General features: G+C 44.7%; 3 protein-coding genes and 1 non-coding gene across 4 annotated transcripts; 2 read left to right on the forward strand and 2 right to left on the reverse strand.

Moving 5' to 3' along the window:
* Positions 1-35: 35 nt before the first annotated feature.
* On the reverse strand, positions 36-7,074 carry BCR41DRAFT_226235 (Sec63 Brl domain-domain-containing protein). Its single transcript, XM_022020041.1, has 3 exons — positions 7,059-7,074; positions 6,867-6,943; positions 36-6,776 (listed from the first exon to the last, which is right to left on the reverse strand). Exon 3 carries the CDS (start codon positions 6,761-6,763, stop codon positions 200-202), a length of 6,564 nt encoding a protein of 2,187 aa, XP_021875785.1. The 5' UTR covers positions 6,764-6,776; positions 6,867-6,943; positions 7,059-7,074; the 3' UTR covers positions 36-199.
* A 1,068-nt stretch (positions 7,075-8,142) lies between these two features.
* On the reverse strand, positions 8,143-8,215 carry BCR41DRAFT_t156. Its single transcript has one exon. It is a non-coding gene; the product is annotated as a tRNA-Met (tRNA).
* Positions 8,216-10,601: 2,386 nt separating this feature from the next.
* BCR41DRAFT_226268 (hypothetical protein) lies at positions 10,602-12,184 on the forward strand. The gene is made up of 4 exons (XM_022020042.1): positions 10,602-10,739; positions 10,812-11,388; positions 11,853-11,894; positions 11,994-12,184. The coding sequence occupies exons 1-3, from the start codon at positions 10,634-10,636 to the stop codon at positions 11,860-11,862; spliced, it is 693 nt and encodes a 230-aa protein (XP_021875786.1). The 5' UTR covers positions 10,602-10,633; the 3' UTR covers positions 11,863-11,894; positions 11,994-12,184.
* A 3,125-nt stretch (positions 12,185-15,309) lies between these two features.
* BCR41DRAFT_314386 (hypothetical protein) lies at positions 15,310-15,681 on the forward strand (the record flags this gene model as incomplete). Its single annotated transcript, XM_022021173.1, has 1 exon — positions 15,310-15,681. A coding segment is annotated over one exon (372 nt), but the record flags the coding sequence as incomplete, so codon positions are not given.
* Between the last annotated feature and the right edge of the window lie 10,672 nt (positions 15,682-26,353).

A 26,353-nucleotide genomic window follows, 5' to 3' on the forward strand; every position in this document is an offset into this window, starting at 1 on the left:
AAATGCCTCCCACTGATGACAAGAGTTTTGAATAGAGACGACTTACAAATCCTAGTTGTCTGATTGTAATTTTTTCTAACAATGGAAACTGGAGTTAAAGGGCTGAATCGATTTAATTAAAAAACACACTAAAGTCTTCAGAAGTAAATACATTTATTTAAAAGTTTTTAGTAGCTCAAAAATCATAATTTTTTTGTTTTCACTCTTGCATCTCCACATCTTCATCCTCTTCCTCTTCCTCGTCACTATCCTCGCCTTCACCCACTTTCAGCTTCATATCAATTTCCTGGTCACATCCCAAGAAACTGTCACACATCGTGTACAGCTTAAACGTCTGTTCACCCGCCTGTGGGCATACAAATGTCAACTTCACTTTCAATCGTCGTTGTAAAGTAATCCTCTTGATCGCAAGCAGGGTCTTCGTCGCTGGATCGCCCACCACAATCCACCAACCTTCATCTTTCTTCGTAGGGAAGAATGGTGCTGGCACACTCGTCACTTCTTCCTCTTCATCTCCCTCACGTTCCAACTGCACCTCCACCACCACAGGTTGTCCTGCCTTAATCTCATCTTCATCCTCAACTTCATAACCAACCTCAATACTTGGATAACGGTTCACAAACTCCGCAATCGCACGCATCTGCCGTTCATCCACCTGCAAGGCTGTATTTCGATCTTCGTCCTCCATATCCATAATATCAAATACAGACTCTACACCTTTGGCCTCACAACGCTTGATACGTTCGCTAGTCATAAAGGGGATCTGCTTCAATGGTGAATCACGGTCCCACATCGCTTGCACACTCATCTGAGCCAGCTCCATGGCCGCCAGTGCTGGTGGAAGCCATCCATTCGATGATATAACATCAACTGCTGCCTGTAGCAATGGAATCACCTGGCCTACAACAATGGCCTGATCAGATGCCAAATCCGCTGGCAGTTGTGTACGTGAAAAGTGCGCTTGCAATAGAATATTGGCCTTGTGATGTGGATTTGTAAACTTGATATTGTTCAATTTCACAGGCAGACGCTCATAAATACGTTTCAGAACCTGATCCTCATGGTGGCGGATTGGGATCGATTCATATTCGGCTGCTGTCGAGATAATCTCGAGTAGACCCTTCAACTTTGTCGTAGGAGTCAAGCTCGAACTGAACAACTCAACCGTTGAAAAGTTAATATTGTAGTACGCTGCGACCATACCCAAATTAAGAGGCGAAACATCCATCTCATCCTCAATACTAATGCATTTGGACTGAACCAGGTCATTAATTGTCGTCTCTACTAGCTCTGAAAGATGATCCGAAAGATGTCGATGCGTCACACCCTGTAAATTGTAGTAGTTAGGATTCTGTGCCATACGTCTGTAAAGGAACGTCCATGTGAGGTAGTCAACTGCATCCTGCTTGTTCTCGATTGTCTTAGTTGCAATCTCTGCATTGAAGTGGTCGTGCAAAAAGTGATCCAAGTGGGACTCTACTGGTAATGCCTCAAACAAAAATTTCTTGTAAAACTCTTTCCTGTTCGCCTGACACATAAGGACACAGCGACTGGATTCATCGTCGTCAGGGCGGCAGGCGCGACCCATCATCTGCAAAATATCTGTTGTAGGATAGTCTGCATAACGATGGTCCTTACCATCATAGAACTGAGTACCCATGACCACCACCATATATGAGCTCAGCGGAATGCCCCAGCAAGTATCTCTTGAGGCAATAACGACTTGAATAGCACCAGATTCGAATAAAGTCTCAACCACACGCTTGTCCCTCTTGCTCAAAGCCTCGTGATAGAATCCAATACCATGCTGAAGAGCCTCCGCCAATGCTTTGTCTTGAACATGCTCCAGATGTGTATTCAATTCCTGGGGTTCACAGTGAAGGAATCGATAAGGTTTGTCATCCGCGACACAGAGTGTTAACAGTTCATCAACAGTAAGACGACACTGTTTGCGCGAAGGAACAAACACGATGACAGGTTTTTCGGCAGAGTGCGTTGTGATGGCGGCATACGTTGGTTTAGCCATAGCGATCATCCAGGAGGCAAAATGAGGGATTGTGTAGCTTTGAATATGCACATCTAATGGCAAAGGGCGGACCATGGGGTGGAAATTGAAGACAGAGTGGCTGGTAGCTCCAATCCAGTCTCCCAGGTCACGGGCGTTTGCCAAAGAAGTGCTCAATGCAACGATGCGAATCTTGGTTTCCAGCTGCGCAGCCATGTAGCGCATCCTGGATACAATCACTTCGTAAGTGGGGCCAACATCTCCTCCTATGAGATGTAATTCATCTGCGATAAAAAGCTGAATAGATTGAACGTTCTTACGTTGCTTCCAACGACGTGAGAGAACGTCCCATTGGCTAGGTGTTGCTAAAATAACATCTCCGCGTTCAAGAAGCTTGAGATCTGCACTGGTCTCTCCTGTGAGCGCCACAAATGCCTTGCCACCTTGAACATCTCCAAATTTGGTATGCCACTCCCTGCGGCGAGCATCAATGACGTCTTGATGAGGTGCAATGTAAACAATACGTCCCTTGGTTGCACCTTTTTGTGGTTTCTTGTTCCACTGACGCATCATCGCAAACTCTGCACAGATGGTCTTTCCTGATCCTGTAGGTGCACCAATAAACACGTTGTCGTCCAACGTATAGAGCGTGTTAAAAACCTGCGTCTGGATCGGGTTAAACTTATTAACCGACTTTGAATATATCTCCTCAAACTCGCGGTTACGCAACGCTGTGACGGGCAAAGGCTGAAGATCTAAGAGTTCAGTGTGAGGTGGATACTTTTCAGGCAGAAGCAAGTGTTTGAACGAGATGGGGAAGCGAGTCTCTGAGTGCAGCCAACGGTCTGAGATAATACTAACAAAGTAGTTTGGTGGCAGAGGATCGAACAAGGGCACTGTGAATGTCATGAGATGTTCCTCCTCGGCATATTGCTGTTTGAGAATAAACGACTCTTGGTGCAATATCATTTCGCCGTCAACATCTTCAACCAAGACCCAGAATGCTTCGGCTGTTCCATGAACTTTTTCATCCCACTTGAAATCTGGCATAATAGTGAGTTCAACCTTGAGCATGGAGCGAGTCAATGGCTGGACATGAGACTGAAGATCAAGTTTAGGGAACTCATGGATATATTTCTCCAATAATTTGCCGGCCTTAGGAACACCCACCAGCTCGCCAATTTCCTGAGACGTTAGATCAAAGTAACGAACCCACTCAAACTCTTTACGTTCAATCTTCTTGATCAGTTCAGGATTGATGGCTCTAAACTGACGCAAAGGCGTCATTGAAAGCCATTGTCTCTTTTCTACCATTTTGCAGAGATCGAGTGCCTTGCGAGTCAGTTGAGCCCATCCACGACGGAGACAGATTTCAAAAATGGCACGCAAAATACGTCCGCTGCTTTGAGTTACATAGACCATATCGCTGACAAGGGCGAATCCTTCCAACTTGAGCTGCGAAATATATGACTGTAGCAAAACGTTGATCTTGGCTGTAGGCTCCTCAATGCTCTCTTTAACAGGGACAGGGACCTGTTCCAACCATTTTTGAAGTTCGGCCTTCTCCTCCTCACGCACAGGAATGTACTTGAACTCATCACTGAGTGAAAACACTCTGAATAGCTCAATATGTGACATCATGGGCTTCAAATGTTGATTATAGGTTGCCATTGAGTTGTGCGAGATATAATAATGTGAAGCAATGCGTCCAAGTTCTGTTCCCTGGAATTTTCCTGTGCGCTTATCATACTTGATCATATTACATTTGTCGAGGATAGTAGATGCTGAATGGACGATATCAACCCGCTTCTTTTGTAGGTAGGGGTCATCTTCAAGGTCATCGGGTGAAATACTGTATAGCGATGGGTTGCGAAGCATACGGACATAAAGATATGTGTAGCCAAGCCATTGAACAGCCTCATCGCGATTTTTGATGGTCCCAAGGACGATTTCAGCGTTAAGATTGTCAGCAAGTTTAGAAATAAACTGGGATTCGATAGGAAGCTGCTGGTTCAAAAGAGATAAGTAATACTGAAGCTCCGAATGGGTGGTGATAATGATACCTTCACCAAACGCGTCGAACTGGGGACGGCCTGCACGTCCAAGCATTTGAAGGACATCTTGGGGCGAAAGCTCCGTCCAACGACCCTTCTCTGGCGAGTAAACCTGAGTACCTTTGATGATAACAGTATGTGCCGGCAAGTTGACACCCCAGGCAAGGGTAGCAGTAGAGCAAAGAACCTTGATATGGCCCGCTAAGAATAGATGTTCAACAGCTGCACGGTCAAGACGAGTCATACCAGCATGATGGGTTGCAAAACCATATGGCAATAAATCCTTCAGAGCCGGATCTGTAGCTTGCTCTGCTTCCGCCAGCAATACCTCCCTTGAAGCGCCATCGGGCCGTGCAAAGTGTGATATCGTGTCATTCTCCAATGCCATATCGCGAAGTGTTTGCGCTGTCTTGCCTGTTTCTTTCCGAGAGTGAACAAAAATCAACACTTGATCGCCTTCCGGTTGCGTCACATGCTCCATGACTTTCTCATATGTAACCTCGTTCATAACCTGGAAGCGCTTAATTGCTTTCTTTTCAGTGATACCAATAAATTCTTGCTTCAGCGGGCAGGGTCTCCAGGTACCATCAAAGTGGAACATTCCACGATCTGTATTAACACGCAGGAATGTCGCAACGTCAACATAGTTAGGGAGTGTAGCCGACAAACCAACTAAGCGAATCAACTCCTGCGACTGTTCCATGTGCCGGAGCGAGCGAGCAACAATCGATTCTAAAACTGGTCCACGGTCATCATGCAAAAGATGGATCTCATCAATAATGATCAGGCGGACGAGATTGGTGTAACTCCGGTCGGTTGCCTTGCGAGTAATAATATCCCATTTTTCAGGCGTTGTAATAATCATTTGCGTCTCTGCAATCTGTTGCTTATTCATTTGGCGATCTCCCGTCAATTCTTGAACTGATAGTCCAAATGGTTTGAGACGCTTGCTAAAATTCGAAACCATTTCCTGGACCAATGCCTTCATGGGAGCAATATAAACAACCTTAAAGGAATCCTTATCGATGGCGCCAGTATCAGGATCACGATACTTTTCAATTTCATGTAATACTGTAAGCATAGCACAATTGGTTTTACCAGCGCCTGTAGGAGCACACAGAAGCATATTTTCATCCGAGCCAAAAGCGGTATCGTATGCGACAGACTGGATCTGATTCAGTCCGTCTGGGAAACAGTCCTGGATCCATTCTGGAAGTTCATCCTTAGCTATGAGTCTACGACCACCTGGGGGTCTCTTGGGCTGAGGCACATGGACTTCTTCATAGCCTTTCTTTTGACGACGGAATGATCCTTCAGGCACATGAACACGTTTGTTGGACATCAGATGTGACCCCTGTGTGAACGTCATGGCTTCAAGGTCGAGTAACTGACGAGGGGCCGCTGTAACAGGAGCAGGGCCTTTTTCCTTGGGCAGCACAGCCATTGGTCCAGCAGCAGTGGGCGTTTGTCCCGCACCCCTCCGACGAAGATCAGCTTTGGCGCCAATATGATGACCAAGACCTTTAATAATCCAGTCCAAACCAAGCTCCCTCATCTTGGCCTCAATCTCTGTGCGCTCCTGCTCACTAGCCTTGCCAAGTCTAGTACACCAAACAATCACATCACGGTTCCTGGTCAGCATACTGACCAACTCGAACTTGTCGTAGTCGAACAAAGCCATAAGTTCGTTCTCGCAATCGCGCACGTTGATCGCTTCCGAAGCAATAATGGCCATGGCAGCATCTGTTTTTTCCTGTGCAACAATTTCATCCTTATAGAATGAAGAAATGAATCGCTGCAGCCAGTAAGCATCAACTTGATGGGGCTGAAGTTTCTTTGATGTATCAACCTTTGCCTCGGATGCTCCAACACGCACGGCCTCGTCATCATCAACATCCATTGATGACTGCTCTTCCTCCTGCTCGACCTTACCAGCGCCGACGACAACATCCTGGGTGGTGTCGAGACCTTCTTCGTCTTCATGTTCAGATTCAGAGTGCAAAGAGTAAATATCTTCTTCTTCTTCTTCTTCATCAAATACAACAGCTACTCCGTATTGCTCATCAATGTCGCCGACCTTCTTGAGCTCTCCGTCTTGATCTACACCCACTTCTTCAGTACCGGGGTTGTAATCTGTAATTTTCTTGCCCAAGTTCACCAGGTCAGAAAACGTGAATCGGTCTGATTTTAGCTCGCCAAGAACCTTTTCGATTTGATTCTTCTTGTCAAAATCCTTGAGAGTATCTGAGTGGAGGATATCAAGAACTTCGTCCCCGGCACTCCTGACGACCTCGTGCGATACATCACCGAGATAGTGCTGAACAAATGTGAGGATCAATTCATAAGTATGTCTCGTCTCCTTTGTCCTAGGCCTGTATCCACCACTCTCAAGATTGTCTGTGGCAGCCAAGACAGAAGTATAGCTATATGCATTTCGAATGCTTTTTTCTTCAGTTCTTTTTTTGCGTCGTTCTTCGCTTTTCTCACTAGTCTGGCTCTTTTTTTTCTTGACCTCCTCAATTTTAGACAAATCTCTGATAGCTCTACTACCAAACTCCTTGGGATCTATGCGGCCATACAGTGATTCAGCCTCACCAGTTGGTTCATTTCCACGACGTGGGTTATCTGAACGGTTTGCTTGAAGAACCAGATTAGAATTGAGCGCGTATTGGTACTGTTGATCTTTCGCGATCTTGTCAGCCATATTGAAGTTGAATCTATCGTTGGTATGGATAAATGTATGATGATTAAGTAAACTGGTAAATATGTAAATAAATAAATAAATAAAAAAATCGTTGAATACACACCTTCAAGGAAATAGTGGAAACTACAAAATAATATATATAAAAGGCAAAAGACAATTGGCTTTAAGCTGGCTGAGATCCTATAAAGTTAGCAAGGATTAAAAGATTACCGAGAAAAGTATGATTAGTATAAAAAAGCGGGAGGTACCTTTCCTGAAGCTGATAAAGACGAGGTATGCCATTTCGATCCCTTACCGAAAGCAGGTCAGCTACTTTTATTGTAGGGAAAATATAGTACAGCAACGGCAATCACGATCCACGAAAACTTCTTGAGAGAGCTAAACGGAAATAGATGTACAATGTACAATGATGGTGGAGATCAGTCTCAGATAATCGGCGTTTGTAAAAGTGATCGATTCAAGGTTCTTTTTGTATGATTTCGTACAATGGCCACAGCAGCGTGGTTGATTCGTTGTCGTCGTCGTCAACAACAGTAGTTCGTTTTGTATTGCGTCGCAATCGTGGAAAGGAAGTTAAAGAAAGTATGAAAAAAAGAGCAAGGGAAAGGGAAGGAATAAATGAAAAATGATTTGAAGAAAAAAGCTACGCTTCTGCAAATAAATCTGTTACGCCTCAAGACCTCTCAATGGGAGTGTCTGTACGTGGAAGATAAGCCACCCGATACTATTATTATAGGATTAATCTATTTGGCAGCCTAGTTGCTAAATATTATTTGGCAGCCCATTGCCAAATATAATCAACTTTCAAGACTCTCTTTGGCAGCCCAGTTGCCAAATAACATTCATTATTTACTTGGCAGCCTACCCAGGGCTATTTGGCCTCTAACTATTTATTTATTTATTTTTTTTTTTTTTTTTTTTTTTTTTTTTTTTTTTTTTCAAGTAGGTCGCTCATACAGTTTTGGAGGTGCCATTTGGAGATCAATGCCTATGAGAGGTTTTCGCTCGGAGCAAACGCGTCTCACCTACTACCTAGACGTCTTCAATAAACCATTCCCTAACCGTGTACATTGAAGGCTGTTTTGTGAAGATGTCATCGCCGCTGTCCTTAGTACCTCCGGCGGCATTAGCTGTGCAAGGCAATGTATCCACAGAACGCTGCTTGTTTTACCACTGATGTTATGACCCTGTTTATCAAAAAAAAAAAAAAAAAAAAAAGTAATGTATTTGGCAGCCCAGCTGCCACCCAAGAGTGCGAAGTTAAGTGGCAGCCCCCAGAAGTAGGCTGCCAAATAGAGGCAAAAATTACTATATTTGGTATGGGCTGCCAAATAGATTAATCCTTATTATATGCCTAACTTAAAATGGAAGGAAAAGATTGCTCTCCGTGAGGTTCGAACTCACGACCTTCAGATTATGAGACTGACGCTCTGCCAACTGAGCTAGGAAAGCAACTTGTTGAACGGATGCTATATTGTAAGTTATTTATTCATAATTATAGTCACGTGATATCAGACTGTTGTGGCTGGTCATTAATAGGTATATAAATTAATTATAACTATTTTATTTTTACTTTGTATCTACTAATCGGGACATTCTGTCGATCCACAGTTAAAAGAACCTTTGTGCAAAGCCTTAAGCTATCGGTGAGTCCACCTCACCTAGAAAGCACCACAGTCAGGCCTGTAGGCAACGATCTGCGCTGTCACGCTATTTTCGAGAACGAGGTGGTGGAGGATGATCTTAGACACCTGCTAAAGCTCCAATCAGCAGTGAGAACACATTACTTGTGGGCGTCTCAGAACAGAGTCAGGAATTATATTGCAGACTGGCGAGAAGTAGAATGGAAAGCAAGCCTGCATATTCTTCACGATGGCAACATGCCTAGAGGCCTCTTCACCAGCCCAGCAGATTGTCACAAGAGAGCGCACAGAATAAAGAAGGTCCATGGTATGCTTCCTACACTCACTTATATGAGGCAGTGGCGACCGGACCTGTATGTGATTGACATCTGCAGGATGTGTGAACAGGAGCAGGAGGACATAGAACACATCTGGCGTTGCCCCATGACACTGGACGAGCAATTGAAAGGTTGGAAGCAGGCCATAGAACTCATCACGAAGGATGGAAAAAGAGCATTAGTGAAGGAGAAGAAGCTCTGGGAAGACAAACAAGGGAAAACACAGGAGCCAAACCTGAATAAAGGAGGTCCCTCGTTTACACCTGTAGCCGACAACGTGATTTGGGGCTCTTTGGAAGCGATGCTCAAGGGCGTCAGAGAGATTCGACATGCAAGCACTCTGTTTGGTGAGGGAGATGTGGATATGGGACGGAGAAACGAGGGTGAGGATGCCCACTGGACTGTCCAAGACTTGTACCACGGTTTGGTGCCGAAGGAACTGATACAAAAATGGAAGACGATCTTCAGAACCACAGCATCGATCTCAAGGTACATTGTTTGCCGCTTTGTCAAGTCAATCGAGGAACTCGGCAGGACTGAAATCTGGAACAGACGCTGCAAAGTCACCGTCAACTGGGAAAGAGACAATGGTATCACCTCTGTGAGCAAACGCGCCAGGGGACGCAACTGTGTTGGGATGCAAGCGAAATCACTATAATAATTTTGTGCAACATAGTATTTCGCCCATATTTCTAGAGCATTCCTTGCAACAGGACATTAACTAGTATAAATAGGTCTACTTTTCTATCTAGTTCTGTAGCATGGTTCCCCCTGAATAAAGATACCTTTATTGCACCCTTAGATCCCCCTAGAACACTACCTTGACTTTTGCATGGGAGGCACAGACGTAGCAGAGGTGAATTCTTTGGCTCTCACCAGGGACAACGACGAACAGCAGATGTGAAGGCGATCAGGACTGAGGCTGCAAAAATCAAGGTAGTGTTCTAGGGGGATCTAAGGGTGCAATAAAGGTATCTTTATTCAGGGGGAACTATGCTACAGAACTAGATAGAAAAGTAGACCTATTTATACTAGTTAATATCCTGTTGCAAGGAATGCTCTAGAAATATGGGCGAAATACTATGTTGCACAAAATTATTATAGTGATTTCGCTTGCAGAGGCAGACCGGCGAGTGGCGGCAAGCTACCGGCAACAGGTGGAATTGGCGATTATGGAGCGCCTGGAAAGCTGTAAATTTTTGATGATTGAGGACAGCGGCTAAAGGATGACCTTCGCGCACAACAGACCAAGTAGGGAGTAGAGCCGTGCCACAGGTCCTCTGGGACCAAGGAAGTCTACTCAATGCTGACGTGGTTTATGGACAGGATGTAGTACTGTGGCAGTATGACGATGCGGCTTCGGTCGATTATTGGATACCACTTTATTTGCGACCCCAGTAATGGGGCAACCCATTTATAGAGCTAACATCTAAATAAATCCTACATGACCTCGTGGGTCCTTGTTATCAAAAAAAAAAAAAAAAAAAAGTCGTCCTTAGCTAGAGTCGGCATGCCAGCCTCTGCGGCTTTTCATGGGCATAACAGGGACATTGGAAAGATAGACTTCGAGTACCGATCACGGTGTACGTTGGTGGAGAAATCATGGATACGAATTGGCTCTTCACAGCCATACCGTACGAACTTTGAGAGCTTTGCTTGTTCTATAGTTGAGGACGATAGAATTAATTGTGGGTTCTTGTTAACAAGAAAAACGTTAAACAAGGTAATGAGTGGCAAGTCGCGCCGCACCTGAAGGGCTTACGGCGACTTCATCTTCCATGACGTATTTCAGGCCGCCACTATGCTACTCTCAACGCAACTTAGATTTGTATTATTTTTTTTTGAAAACAACTGATTCATCTCTTCCAAAGTACCTTCCTCAAATACTTCTAATCCCCATTTTTGATCTCATGTCAAAGACTCCTTTGGATCTGGATGCACTTCGTGCTGCTGTCCTAATGTCTAGGAAACCAGTTTCTAATCCTAGTCCCGCTAATGAAGCAGCTGATCAACCAAGTAACTTTGTCACCACTACTTCTAATTTTACAGTGGAGAGCAGTATTTCTAGCAATTCTAATATTTCTCAAGATATCCGAGGTCCCACTAGAAACGTGAAATCGTATAATAATACAGCAAGCAAGTCGCAAGACATGTCATCAGCGACAAATATAGTAACATCGGGACCGCGGAACTCAGAATGGACTCCAGTGGCTGAAACAGCCGAAACAGCTGTTCCAGCAAGGACAAATCCCAAAGATAAAGAGGATGGAGAGATCAGTGATGACGACATCGATAACATCGGCAAGGCTATGAGCGAAACCTTCTCAGATATTCATAAAGGGCCATCATCTGATCACAGTGCAAATAACATTGAACGCGGCATCCTGCTAAAGGCAACAACTGGACCATCTCAGCACAATATTAAGTCATGGTCTGTTGAACAGCCTATATCTCAAGAATCATCCTCCTCCTACCCTATATCGGCTAGTATGAATACACGAAGCAAGAAAAAGAAAGAGGCTGGATTTAACGAAGAGAAGCACAAGGGAGATGTGGACTTCAATGTCCTTATGGCAGAATACCAACTTCAAAAGGCAAAAACAGACAGCCGGATGAAATCATCGGGGTTTAACCACTCCCAAGCTGCGGATTCAGAAATACCAGGGCTAGGGCTCATTAGGAATTCTATTCGGTCCATGTCTGAGTCGAGGGCGCAAGATCGTCACCAGCAACGTCTTCCAAATCCAACAAGCCATCCTACTTATTCAAGCTATTCTACCCATTCTACTCATTCTACTCATTCGAACCATTCTACCCATGCAAGCCATTCAAATATTTCTAGTCACTCTGGACTTCCAAGGAACCAACATGGGTCACGGGAAAATACGTAAGGGTCATGAAGCTCTATGATGCATTTTCCGATTGCTTACTTTTACTAACTTTTCCCCTATATTATATTTCTTATTCGCTCTGATTCTAGATCAGGGGAATATCCCCGGGAGATGTTATCACGGTCTAAAGACCATCCTTCACAGTCACCTTTAGTTCAAAACACTCAGCATATTATTCAACAAAGTCACCCAAGCTCGATTTCTGCGCCTCCAATAACTAATTTACCAGCCCTACCAGGTTCATTTAGTCCGGCACCACAACATCTACCCTCTCACCAACGTAAGGATTAACCTTGTTTCATATCGCATATGGAATGGTATCTATGCTATCTATTTTGACTTACTAATTTTACATTTTAATTACTATTTTGATCTATAGTACTTAGTCAGTCTCACATACTTGTAGCGCAATTGTTGGCTCGTGGTGTCAGTCCAGAGTATCTTTTCCAACACGGTATTGATCCTTCAATTGTTTACGATGTTTCTACTGGAAGGAACCCCTGGTTGCTACCCAACGCCCCTTCTGAACCAAACCACTCCCTCCGCCTCGATTTTCAATCACCTGTCTCTTTCGGCCACTCATACTCATCGATTCAGTATCCCCAGCCTTCAATATCCCCTTCGGTGTCACAACTATATAATACGCAGTCTACATTTACGCATCAGTTACCAAGACCGACAGAGTATGCTATATTCGATACTATTACTAACCAATCGCATGGAAGGCAGGGTCTGGTCCATCAGCAACCGGTGCAAGGAACCCCGCAGATATCGAATGTCTCGGCTACGTCAATGGCTATCATAGGTCATGATGCTTCACGAACATTGGATATGATCTTAGCGTTGACGTCTCAAATACTCCCTCCAGGATGGGATAGACTGATGACACAGCGAGATGCAAACCCAAGTGTGCCGCCAGTATCTCTAGGTTCTCAAATAGTTACTCCAGCAGGACCTCATAATACTCAAAGCAACGCCACAGTACATCCACTTTATGCCTTGAACAATGCTCCTGAGCCGATGCAGGCGATGGGAACAACACCGAACAATGATAGACAGAGGTCATTTGTACACCACACCACACTGAGCAACGAACGAGCTGGCCAAACCTCCAATTCACGTAGCTTGTCTGACGAAAATGACGCCAATTTTGCTACAGCAAGACTTAACGATCTCTCGCTATCCTCGATTCAGCAGCCTTCTCCTCATGCAACGAATATTCCATTTACCTTGCCTGTAACTGGTGGTGGTAACAGCACTGTTTCCACAACTAAAACAAATACTTCAGATATAAGCTCACGACACACAGCCTCTAATTTGTTGCTATTCAATAAACAGTACCAATATCCATCAACAGCACCATCCAGAGGACCCTCTAAAGGACAACCAGCCCCACCTCCTCTCCCCCCACCATCGTCGCCATTACCACCGCCCCCACCCCCGCCTCCGCCCTCAACAACCATCATGGATCATCCTCCTAAAACAAGCATGCCCGGACAGGGGAAGAACCTCGATCCTAATGTCCAGGCAGCACACAATGACAAGAAAGATGTCACTATTCCTGCTGCCACTGACTCTAGATCCATTAACTTAAACTCCTACACATCCGAGCTACGCAGGAGCTCGACTTCTTCTTCTCAAGATGCTGAGATGGATATGGATTTGGATTTGGATGACGACTCTGGACACCCAACCATTTTAAAAGGAATATGGAGAACAACGGATGAGAGGTCGTCGACACCGCCTGCATCGACAACTTCATTTACTTTAAATGCTGTAAATACGATAAACACCACAAACTCCATCCATATTGAAAGTGCCTCAAAGCGACCGACTCACATTCGTCTCGATGCAGTGCGAAATTTGCAACCACTTCAAGTTCAATCAGCACCAGCATCACTGAGTGGAGCTCCCTCGGAGAAGCAGGACGCCAACGGCGCACAGGTCATTTCAAACATGGCACGGACACAACTGTTCGGAAAGCGAGTTACTGCGATGGACATGATGACAAAATCTCAACCGCCAGTCCCATTCATTCAAGAGCGTATGCTATCTTATGTAATTGATCTTGATGATGAGGATGACGACCATCCTATCGAGAATGGAGTACGAGGAAGGACTATGGACAAGCTCTCTGCACCAACATCTAGAACAGCTTCGACTAGTGGCAGAGAACAGCCACGTTCATTGGAAGCTATTCAGCAGGAAATGAAAGAACTAAATGAAAGGATCAAAGCAAAGGAATTAGCCAGACAGGCAGCAGCGTCTGCAATATCAACAGCTACAGCAACGGTGAAAACAGCTCCCAACGAGGCAGTTTTGCCGCTCGAAGAATCTTCCGGTCGGTCCTCTAGGGATATGTCCTACATGGATGAGGATCATGCAACCAACACTCCTCCAGGGCCATCTGTTCACCAAAATACGCAAGAGGAAGCTAGGGAACTAAAGCAGGCGCTGAGCGAACAGACATTACATCTGGAGCAGCTCCGCTCAGAGCTCCAAGAATATGAGCAAGAAAAGACTGCTGCATCTACCTCATTGGCTATGGTTACCTCCACTGAGAAAGGAAGTAATGGGCCAGAAGCGCTTCGAAAGGTTATCATTGAGGCTGAGGAAAGAGTAATGCTCAAAGTACGTGAGCTTGAGGAAGCTAGACGCCATCTAGAGCAAGCTAAAGCACAGATCGAGCCATTGCTCTCACAAGACTTGGATGCGGAGGGCATTGAACGTTTCTTGAAGAATCGTATCAGCACCACCGAAGAGAAGTCAGCTGAATTAAAAAAATCGATTGTGACACTTCAGCATGATATCATTAAGATGCGAACTCGTCTAATGGTCCTTAATACCGACCCATCCTCCAAAATAATTCAAGTGCCTGTGAGTAAGCCATCTCAAGTTGTCAGGTCGGACGCAGAAACAAACAACAATATTGGTAATTCCCATTCCCTTACGTATCTATGCATCAGCTCTTTGATATATAGCTAGTTGACGTTATATTTACTTGCTGTATATTTTTGACGGTAGCTCAAAAACATGAGAAAGTTATAGGGGCGCCAGAATCCCCTCAATTTGCCGTTAAGAAACCTCGCGTGCAAGCCCGCGAGGAGCTTTCTGTCCTGGCGAAACGTGTGCAAGAACTGGAGCGAGAGAAAGATTTGTTACAAGCAGCGAAACCTCTGGCTTCGAATAACACAGCAAGTCAACCTTCACCTCCCAGCACCAGTGACTCGGCTTTGAAATTGACTTCTAGATCTTGGCCAAAGACTAATGGCTCTTCCTCAATGTTGTCAGCTTTAATGGCCAAAAAGGGTCCCGTGCCAACACAACAACCTAAAGTCACAAGGGCTTTGCCGACAGCTGAACATAAGCACCCTCCTCCTGCTGATCTTACTAAACTCGATCATTTTCTTGCACAGAACAAGGTCTTTCCTATACATCCCGTTCTAGACTCTTCTCCCGCCTTGGAGTCTACCATGCTATCCTGGAAATCAGCAATGGGGATCAAGAAACTTGTTCTTCAGAATGAATGTCTGATTGAACTAGACCAACTATGCTATCCTTCAGGTCTCATTCAGTATTTCATTCCCAGCCAACATAATCCATCTCAGATCGAAACTAATGGGACTCCCGACAGCAGAGATCGTGGACACGCTATTTCCTCGAAAAGTCCGTTGGATTATGTTTCTCCTTTAACCATGTTCCGTTCTTTTCGATTCTCTGACCAGTTTCAAGGAATTGTAAGAGGAGGCTATCGATCATCGACCTTCAGTAATAAGATTGATCCAAAGAAGCCGATGTGCCTTTATGAACTTTCTGGTGGGTCCTGTAATGACGATTCATGCAAATCACAGCATGAGCGGGATTATCAAATGACAGATGAGGACCTGATCATCGATTTGGCTCGCTATGCTGAAGGAAGCACGCCTCATACCCGCCAGCTGTTTGCAGATATGCTGTCGGCCAAACTCGCTCATTTGCGAGCATCAGGAATCCATAATACTGATCTTTTGGTCGATTCGATTGTGAAAAACCATCGTGAATTTGTCAAAGATCCTACTCGGGTCATCAACTTTGGGGAGCGTCTTGCTGAGCCTAATTCCGGAGAAACAGTGAATAGCTTGAGTTCACGAGGAAATTTGGCGTCACGCGGTGAAAACCGTGCTTTGAGTCGTGTTACAGCAAATTCGAGAGGAATCGACGATAACCCGTTGGATCAGCGCCCAATTGTCATGAGTATTGTTTCGAAAACTCTTTCAGGCCAAGCATCCAAAAATAAGCGGTACCATCAGCGGCAGCAGGTGGAGACTTATGAGAAAATGATCATTAATGGTCAATCTAATGAAGCAATTTGGATTGATTACGCAATTGCAGTCCTGGCAGAAGGCCTAGATGAAGTTGAAGACCGTATTCACAGCGCCCTTGCTATCCTTGCTCGTGGTATTGGAGCTCATCCAACATCAGAAAACCTATGGAGTCTGTACCTGGATCTCTTTATGCGTGTTGGGACAGATGCAGAGACACGTTGTATGTTTGAAGAAGCTGTACAATATGTTCCAGAAGCTCAGTTGATCTGGTTTAGGTAAATTCAAAATGAATGCCTGTCGTATTTGAATTTTTTTTTTTTTTTTTTTTTTTTTCGTAGGCACTAATGTTTCCGCAATGGCCATTTGGATTTTAGATACCATTTATGGGAAAAGGGTCGGGACGAACGGGTCTTTGTACTTGATAGGATGTTAGAACGAGCTTGTCAGGCGCCACGTGAATTGGATGACGAGACTGCTCGTTCTCGCTTCATACTTGATGTTGTGCTCCAAATCACCAGAAACATGGTTATAGAAAATTTTGTGGAGACGGCCAAAAACTGGATACAAAACTTCTTGACATGTAGCTCATGGGAGTCCGTTGTTCCTTCTTCCCTCTCCTATGCACAACTGGATGATGTATGGCGAGAGCAACAGATGATTGGGGATATCGGAGGGACTCTTGCGGCTAGGCTGTTGACATCCAAAGATCTTTGTATTCTATGGCTAGTGTTTGTGTATTTAATATGGTTTCACGAGTTACCCGAACAGCTTTTCTTTGCCTATCCTAATGACTATCTTTCGGATCCCTACCTATTCATGATTCAATGGCCAAACACAGCGGAGCTAGAGCAGGAGAGCGAGCTTCACACTATTGTATATGACATTTTTCTGGGTTTAACGCTGTACTTTGTCGATTGCCATGCTCGAGCGTCCTTGGTAGCTATCTTGAAGAATTTTGTAGGATTTCTGATGGCACAAGGTCAGGAGCAAGATGAGGTCCTTGAGCTTATTAATCCTTCGAGCTTACCTCACTCGGCTCCCGAGATTAGTGACCTCTTCTGCCAAGTTCAGATGGTAAGTGTTATCCTTTATTACTGCTCGGGAACTTAGTGTTTTTCATTTTTTACTTTTCCTTCGAGTTGAATGATTCGTTGGACTTGACCTTTTTATCATTATTACTATTATTATTTATTCTTTGTGCATGCGTTTTCTTTTAGTATTTTGGTCGAGAAAGCGATATGAAGGATACTTTTATGCGGGCTATCCAGGAAGTACCAACTCAGCCATATCTCTGGAACAGATATGCACGCCTGTTACCAGTTGAAGCTAAAGCTGGATGCCTTGAGCAGTGTTCTTTTGCATTTTTTATAATCGATAACGGGTATCAAACAAACCTTAGCCGCTCAGAATTAGCAATATGTCTCTACAAAAAGCTTTTGGGCCTTGAGCTTCCTTACTCATTTAACCCGCCCCCCACACGTGTCAGCATCATATTCTGCAGAACGAATGTCTTTTTATGGCTCAATTACTTGTCTTTATTGGCCCTTGGGAAGCAGGACAGTTCGTACTCACAGGTTCAATCGGCATTCCTTTCGGCATTGGAAATTCTACCTAAGGAGTCAATTTCTATTATTCAAACAGAGTACGTATGCTATAAATATTCTAAGCATGCATTTTTTAAAATTGATCCAGGCTAGTAACTATGATATGGTTTCCTTTCTCATAGGTTCGTAGTGCACTCGATCATGAAAAATCTGGATAGAGCTCCTGTAATCGGTACATTCGATAGTATCGTTGCTTCAGCCAAGAGCCATATTATTACACTAAGATCAAATCCATATGATCACTCTCTTGAGGACGAAACCAGGGTCATGCCGTTCACGGACTTTTCACAGGTCAATAAGATTGTGGAATGTGTATGGGGGCGGATCTCAAAGGAGTCGTATGGCCAGTTACGAAATGTTCTTTTAGATACATTTATTCGAATGTTTCCCGAAAACTTGGATTTGTACTTGAGGTATGCTGGCATGTGTTCCCAGGCTGTCATCGTCTTCTGCCTCTGACTTTAACTTAATGCTTACTTCTTTTTTCCGCACAACTTCGTAGATGGGCTGAGGAAGAAGCAGCCGTAGGCAATTTTGATCAATGCCGAAGGGCACTTGTAGCATGCCTATGTCGGTTCCCTTTGTCATCGATCGTTTGGAAACGGTTTGTTACATTGCAATAATATCAATATAATGGATGTTGATAAAAACGATATAACAAACAGCTGTAGAAAAATAATGCCAATATCAACTTTATACTCTTTCTCTTTCTCCTTTTTTTAACTTTCTTATCTATAGTTTGATTGCCACGTTTGGGGGCGCAAATCCGAAGGAGCGCGAAGCTTTTATTGAAATAGCCAGTGTTATTTCCCCCCTCGCAGCCAAGTTCAGCAGGATGGTAACCATGAAGATTATTAGGAAATAATAACGAGCATTAATGAAAAGACTTTTATAGCGCTATCATGGTCTAATCAGCCCTCCCCTCTTTTTTTTAAATTCGTCTATAGCCGACACTTCATATTATGACGAATGATCAAATTCAAAATGCTCAGGACGAAGAGTCCAGCAGTGACATGGAATTGGATAACTAAGAACTGTCTATTGTGCCCGTCTTTTCGTTGCATTTATTGTTTATTTTCAATGACTCGTATTATTATTGTACCTCTTTTACCCTTGAGAAATATCAGTGGACAAGACCAAATCCTCTCTGGCTAAGCTTAGGATGAAAGTAAGAGGCTGTCGTTAACAGAAAAAACGACATGGGAAGCCTTCATTCAATATACTCGATAAAAAAAACTCTTTGTCTTGATTTAAGGATATAGGGACAGGCCATGATTATCCCAAGACGGTCTTTACGATATATATGGCTGATTGCTTCCTCCCCTTGCTACCCCCAGACCTCTTTTTTACATTCTCTTTAGACTTCTCCAGCATTTACGTTGGCATTTCTTTTTCAACACTGTCCTTATCCCCTTTCCTTGAACGTACAGCATCCCAAGTTGTACAAAACCTTTTAATTATTGAAAACCGATGCAAGTACCTCCCTTGCAATCAAAAGTACATTAAACGTAGGGGCGATCAAAAAAAAGAAAAAGAAAAAAAAAAGAGGGATCAGTATTGAGAATGAAAGAGGAAAAAAGGGGGGTAAAGGCAAGAATTACTTTGTTCAAGCAAGTAGGCAAAAGACGTGATCTATCTTGGGTATTTTTGCAAAGAGTGGTGTGCTTTCTGCAGAAATACAAGAGCTTGGATACAACTTCGGAAAATAATCAATAATTGGCAATCAGTTTTAACAATGCGGTGGCCGGCATGGAATTTGATATCAGAATAAATGTTTCAGTTCAAATTACAAAGGTTCAAATATATTTTTGAATTGGATAGAATACCTTGCTTCTCTTTTTTTTTTTTTTTTTTTTTTTTTTTAACAAGGACCCTCAGGGTCATGGGAAGGAAATCATTGCTACTTTTTTTTTTTTTTTTTTTTTTTTTTGATAACAAGGACCCTCAGGGTCATGGGATTTATTTTCTACATTCTATGAACAAAATGCTCCAGAAACTATAGTCAATATACAGCTATTACTGCACAACGACAAGAGCCGCTGTATCCATGATTTCATAAACCCTGACCGCCGTGGTTGGTACTCAAAGTCCGCCTTTCCGACGTGGCCTGTTGCGCAACACGACAAATTATCCGCTATCCATAGTCATCAAAAACTTCATTCCACCTAGCCGCTCCATCACGTCCAGTTTGGTTTTCCCAAGGTAACTGTCCCGGACTCGGTCATCCGCGATCTTGTAGATCTCTTTTACATTCAGCTTCTGTCTTTGTCTGAGGGAAGGGACAAGGAAATCATTGCTACTACGTCTGTGCTCCCCAACACAGTTGCGTCCTCTAGCGCGTTTGCTCATAGCAGTGATTCCACGAGCCTTTTCCCATTCAACAGTAACTTTACACCGTTTGTTCCAGATTTCTGTACGACCGAATTCTTCTATGGCCTTGACGAAGCGCCCTGCCATATATGTAGCTATCCTTGTTGTTGTCTTGAAGCCAACTTTCCAACTCTGAGCAATGGACTTGGGCGTAAGTCCATGGTAAATGTCCTGCACAGACCAATCTGGTGCGTGCTCTCTCTCTTCCTCATCATCGCCGTTCCTATCACCATGGCGTCGTACTTCTCGCACACCATCGATATGCATCTCCAGAGTTTTCCAAATGTAGTCCTCCTCTGCCGCAGTAAAAGTTGGCTCTTTTGTCCTTGGTGGGTCTACACCTCTCTCTCTGGCCCTTTGTGCTTGCTCCTGCACTGCTTTCAACTCTTTCCTCCATGTCCTCTCCCCTATCACATTCACATTTTGGATTATCTCCTTCCACTTCTCGGCCTGAGTCTCCATCGTCCTTGGACATCTCCAGATGTGCGATGTGTCTTCATCCTCTGTCCCACACACTCTGCAGTTGCCGTCTTCATAAAGGTCTGGCCTCCAGTGTCTCATATATGACTGTGTAGGCAACATTCCATGGAGTTTCTTGATCCTGTGCGCTCGCTTTTGGCAGTCCGCTGGGCTGGTGAAGAGTCCTTTCGGTAGGTTGCTATCATGAACAATGTTCATAGTAGCTCGCCAATCAATTTTTGTCCAATCCTTAACATGCTCCTGCGTCCTGTTCTGAGCGATCCACGTGTGATGTGTACGAGTTGTTGACTGTAACTTAAGGATCTGCCTTAAGTCATCTTCCGCTGGTACACCGTTGAACTTTGTATGGCAGTACATGTCATTATGCTCCGTTATGTTGATATCCCATAGCTCGCCATAATGTCCATGTTTTGCTGCTTCGTCCGCTTCTTCGTTCCCTCTGTTGCCGACATGTCCTTTGACCCACTCGACCGTGACTTCCGATCCTTGTTGAATAAATGCGTTGTGTATAGCTGCCCACCATACTGCATACGGTGATCTAATACGTTGTCGCAACGTGCTATCCACTCTGCCTCGGACCAATGCTCGGAATTGAGTCACAACTGCGCTGTTATCAAGTCGGATTGTCATAGGTCTGTTTCGTGGGCTGATAAGTATTCCTGCCAACAAACCAGCTAGCTCTGCCTTTGTCGAGGATGCGTTGCCTGCTACTCTACCAGATAGCGCAGTGTAAAACTCACCCTCTTGTGTCTGGACTACCACACCAAATGCCATACTTACTCTTTCAGTGCCAATATCTTTGAGAGATCTATTCGTATAAATGACATTACCCGGCTGGGTATTGTACCGTTCCCTTTGGCGTTGGATTTTCTCCTCGGTATTGGCACTAATGATAACTCCATTTGTGTCCCTGGCTAGGCCTCTGTTGACTTCAGGGATCACTTTTAGGCACGGTGTCTCGTTGGAATCCAGGTCGACTTTTGCTCTCCTTAGCAGAGCTTGCTCGCTCAGACCCTCATATCTCCTTGTGTTCTGGGTCCGGCGTCTCCTCGCTTCTTCCCGGGCTCGCATGCGTTCACCATGCCTTCGCTCTCGGTCCTGGTGGCGTTCTGCTCTTCTGACTATGGCATCTAACTTTGCTCTTTGTCGCCTAAGATTATGTTCTCTGGTTGCTCTGCGCGCCTCTTTCATAACAGCTTCTCGTCTCTTTTTCCGCTCCTTCTGTTGATCTAGAATCCACTTAATTCCAATTGGTGGCTCAACAGCTTGATTAGCCGGTGATACTGTCAAAGTTCTGTTCGCTGCCTCATCCTTTATGAATTGGTTGAGTGCACGAATCGCTTCTCGATCTTCGTCTTCCGTATCCCCGCCTAGCGAGCTGACATAACTACTGTCGCTGTTGCTGTCATCATCACTGACGTCTAAGAGTGCCAGTTTCCTCCTGTTCCATTCTCTTGCATGCCTACCCACATAATCGTTGTCGAAGCAAAAGTTTTGAAGTTGGTTGAACCAGAATGGCGAAACTTTAGGCCCTCCGTAACGGGTCCTGAATGCGTGCCATGAGATCATGTCCTCCTTATCATCCGTAAGTATTTGATCCACAAAGTATACCATACGCTTGGTGAGCGCCTTCCATACGTGTGGTAATTCTCCGTTTAGCCATTTCCATGTCGAGAGAGCGTTGTGTGGGAGACCAAATTCGGCCGCGATCGATAGGTCGAAAGTAATGTTACGATTCTTCATTTCTTCACAAACATTCGATATAAAGTTGTGGCGATACTTTTTGACACGATGTGGCTCCAAAGTTGGCGAGACTTCCATCTTATTCCTGTGCTGCAGCATCAGTACTCGTGTCCGACATATCCGTCCCATTACATTGCTGTCATTAAGTCGAAGCGCCAGGGTAGATATTTGTTCTTCCGCTTGAGCGTTCGCCAAGTCTTTGATGGCATACAATCTATTGTGGTTCATAATGCTGTTTGGCGTAGTTGATGGCATACGTGCTTTCCGCTTACACAGTGACATATACTTACCAGTCATCTTCTGTAGGAACGTTGGTGGCAACATTTGGGCCGAAATCCTATACAGCACCTTTGGGATGAGCACATTATTGACAATATACGTTGTCTGCCGATCTGTCAGGGCTTTGGACCGGAGAATGTTACAGGTCGTTTCTATTTCCTGCTCCACTATTTGCTGTGTTGCTGTTGGATTTCCTGTTGCTGTGACCCAAACACCAAGAATCCGTACCGATTCATTCTTTTCCACTGGTCGGATCTCTTCTGTAGGTGTCCCAAATTTCAGCGTGCTCCTCCTATCCTGCTTGCTGTTGATACAGATGACCTGCGTTTTCTTGGCGTTCACTTCCACCCCGTTAAGAATGAAGAATGTCGTTGCAATGTCAAGTATCTCCTGCATATGTGCTTTGGAGTCCGATATCCATGTAGTATCATCCACGAAAGCAAGGCCAGCAACTGATGGTGTCCCTCTTGGTCCCTCTAGACTATATCCAGTACTACTGTCTATAATTTCACACAGGAGTGCATCATATGCTATTCTCCATAAAAGCGGACATTCCACTCCACCTTGATCCAAACCGCACTCTGGATGATACTCGTCAGTTGGTCCGTATTCAGTAATCACCCTGTTCACTTTGGAAATGGCGATGTTTTCACATAGGCGTATGAACTGTTCAGGGACCTGGAGCCGTCTTAGTCCGCGAGAAAGCATCCCATCGGGGGCGCAGTTGACAGAGTCGAAACACCGTTTCATGTCTTGGAACACAATCCACTGTTCTTTCTTGAACTCTCTTGCGTCTTCCATTGCCGCTTGCAGGATATGGATTGGATCCTTAGTGGTAGTACCTTTAAGAACAGAGAAGTTTGGTCCTCGTAGAATATCGTGCCTGGCCATGATCGCGCTTAACCTATTTGTTATTACTGCAAACATTATTTTCCGTGCGTGCTCCAACAAAGCTATCGGCCTTACCTCTGCCATGTTTCCTGACCATTCTGGAGCTTTTGGTATGCAATAGAGGAGCCCCGTCTTCCAATCCTTGGGGACGTCTTCTTGCACGATAGTGGCACTTATGATTTGGAAGAGGATAAAGAGCCCCTGCGGTCCTTGGTGTTGGATCATTTCGTTCGTAATGCCTGACACACCAGCTGCCTTGTTTTTGGGTGCATCCAGGACCACAGCTGAAAACTCATTTCTGCTTGGTGGATCCATCAGACCGTCGTACCATTCACTCTTGATCCACCTCTGAGGGCTATATTGCTTCTGCCATCTCGAACCCGGCTCTAGCGGTTTTGACGGCCTAGGTCCGTGCCACTTGTCGAACCATGCCCGTACCTTCTCTTTAACTTGCTGTGGCTCTAGACTATTCACTGTGACACCGCCTTCGTCGTCCTGAATCCGGTCTATTGTCACTTTACCTCCACCACGTCCCAGCACTTTGTCTATCATTTTCCCTGTTGCCGACTTCAACTCTCCACAGCGTTTCTCTATCAGGCCATTCATCGTCCTTGTCTTTTCCAGCTTCCTTGTCGCCTGTAAAAATGATATTGACTCTGCCCATCTGTGCTTTACTCCTTTTACCCAATCTTTCCATACATCGTCGCTATCCTTCGTGTCCGGTATAGTAGTGAGGCCTTCGATCTCCCCTTGTCCTTGCAGCCTCAACCACTCAGCATTCTTATTGAATTTTTTCTGCTGCTCTACCAGTGTTGTCCATCTTGCGTCTCTTTGTACTGTTGATAATCCTCTGCGGGTTTGATTTGCCAATTTTTTAATTTTAGCGAGATCACGTATGAGGTGGCGGAGACACAATTCTTGTTCTGGCTTCACTCCAGACCGACCAACCACTCTTCCTGGCAAGTTTTCTTTGGCGCTTTCTATGAGCAGCTTTGAATACCATTTCCATGCAAGGTCAATGTCGATTCTTTGAAGGTCTTCTGGCGTCAAGAGATCCTTTTCATCGTCGTTCTGGGCTCTCCGTAGGCCCATTGTAGAAGATTCACTGCCGTCTCCAATTCTTATATTCACACCGTTCTCAAAATTCTCCCAATCGTCGTTGCTGGCATCGCGAAGTAAGAATTTGTAGCCCTTGGGTTTTTTGTAAATGATGTGATGAAGTGGTTGTTGAATAAGGCGGTGCAGTGTCATTTCTAGAGTGACCATTTTGTGGTCTGACGCCACAATACCATCCAATGATTTGTGTTTGACCCTGAGAAGCCTATCCGTGAATACACTAGATACAAAGATCATGTCTATACGGCTCGTATTCTGGCAGGTATAGTCTTCACGAAGAGAGTGTTGAGCGCGGAAAACATCATGAAGTGGCTGCGTCTCCATCCATTAAAGTAGTGCCGATTCTGGTCTTATACTCGTTGCGTTCTCTCGTCGTCGATCGAGCCGGGGTTCCTAGTAGCATTGAAATCCCCAAGAATGATTATACCCCTCCCTTCTTCTCTCGCGTCGTTATATTCTTTTTGTATCCATTTAGTAATTACCTCTGCTTCATCTTCCCTTCCGCTTGGTAGGTAGCAGTTAATTACTCTGATTTTAAATCCCCCAGGAAAGTTGAAATCTCTCGCTTGGCCTCTGCTCCCACAAGATGAAGTTCTTGCAGCGTACTGGAACCAATGCTGAGCGATCAAAAGCCCAACCCCTGTTCCCTGTGTTGCACCTTCTTTACCACTCACCCACCACATTTTATATTTAGTTTGTTTCAAATTTCTTGCCATTTTACTCCCTCCAACATGCATGTTGGTTTCTTGGAGTGCTATCATATCTAAATCTTTCATATCACCATATTCACATAACGCTTCTATTTTCCCAGCTTCTAACGCACCCCGTATGTTAAATGATCCAAATTTAATAGCACTGCTATTAGATCTAGTACTGTCCTGTCTATTTTGAGTGCTTGCATTACTCATTATGGACTAGTGGTTTTGGCGGCAATCCACTTGAGGTTGATTTCTCTTCTTTTCTACTTTTTTTCCTTACTACCTGCTCCGTTTGCTATGAGAGCCATAATCCCTGCTAGGGACTCGTTAGTAGGAGGCATGCCTGGAAAAGCAGCTGACTTACCTTTGTTTTTGGGCACGTTCCTGTGGAACTCTCCACTCAGTCCTGCTGCCTTCAGGTGCTCGGCTGCGAAGTCCATTCCAAGATGTTGGCTCATCATTCCTATTAACATTTGGATTAGTAGACTGTTTTGAGCACGTAGTTGTTGTTGCTCTTCCTGTAGGCGTTCCACTGTATCTACCAGTTGCTGGATTTTCTTATCGACTGCACCAGTGTTGCTGTTCTTTCCTATGACGTTTGTTTGACCAGAACTTTGGGTATTGGTTTTTTCTTCCTGTGCCTTCTGTTGGTTGCTTTGAGTAACACTTCCACTCTTTCCCGTGGCGGCTTTGGCGTATGAGAGTTGTGGTACAACTTTCAGTGCTCCTCCCTTTTGGTATTCCTTGACAGCTTTGATGTGCTGCTTTGTCTCCTGGAGTGCAATGAATACCTCGCATTCCCTCATGATGTGTCCTGGTTTGTGGCATTGTCGGCATCGTTTGTCGTCCTTATCACCCCAGAAAGTCTCAATGCCCCCGATTTTGACTGGTTTAGTCATAGTTTCCGCCATTGCTTCTGCAGAGGGGAAATACACGAATGCTTCTCGTTGATATTGCCATTTCTTCCCCGTCTTTTGAAAAATAGCGTGGCACTTTGACGAAATTCGCTTGCTTTTCTCCAAGGAGAGGCTCCAAGTCCTTGTCTGTCGTTCCAAAAGGGAGACCTGAGATTTTTGCGACGTGTGTCAATGTCCACTCGACTCGTTCATTGCCGATTTGCGGATGCGCGCGAGTTCTTTTCCAATGAAGACGTGCTCCCGGTTGGCCAATTTGAATTTTGTGACGTCCTCAACATTGTTATAAACTACTGCTGCGGTGATCTTGACTCCCTTGGAGCATGGCGGGTTGCAATCT

Source organism: Lobosporangium transversale (genome assembly GCF_002105155.1).
Source record: "Lobosporangium transversale strain NRRL 3116 chromosome Unknown BCR41scaffold_70, whole genome shotgun sequence".
In the NCBI taxonomy this organism is placed as follows: domain Eukaryota; kingdom Fungi; phylum Mortierellomycota; class Mortierellomycetes; order Mortierellales; family Mortierellaceae; genus Lobosporangium; species Lobosporangium transversale.

Coding starts and splice junctions, on each gene's coding strand:
- BCR41DRAFT_226235 (XM_022020041.1), bottom strand. CDS start 6,763: ATGGCTGACAAGATCGCGAAAGATCAACAGTACCAATACGCGCTCAAT.
- BCR41DRAFT_226268 (XM_022020042.1), top strand. CDS start 10,634: ATGTCAAAGACTCCTTTGGATCTGGATGCACTTCGTGCTGCTGTCCTA. Junction 10,740..10,811: donor TGAAGCAGCTGATCAACCAA/GTAACTTTGTCA, acceptor ATATTTCTCAAG/ATATCCGAGGTCCCACTAGA.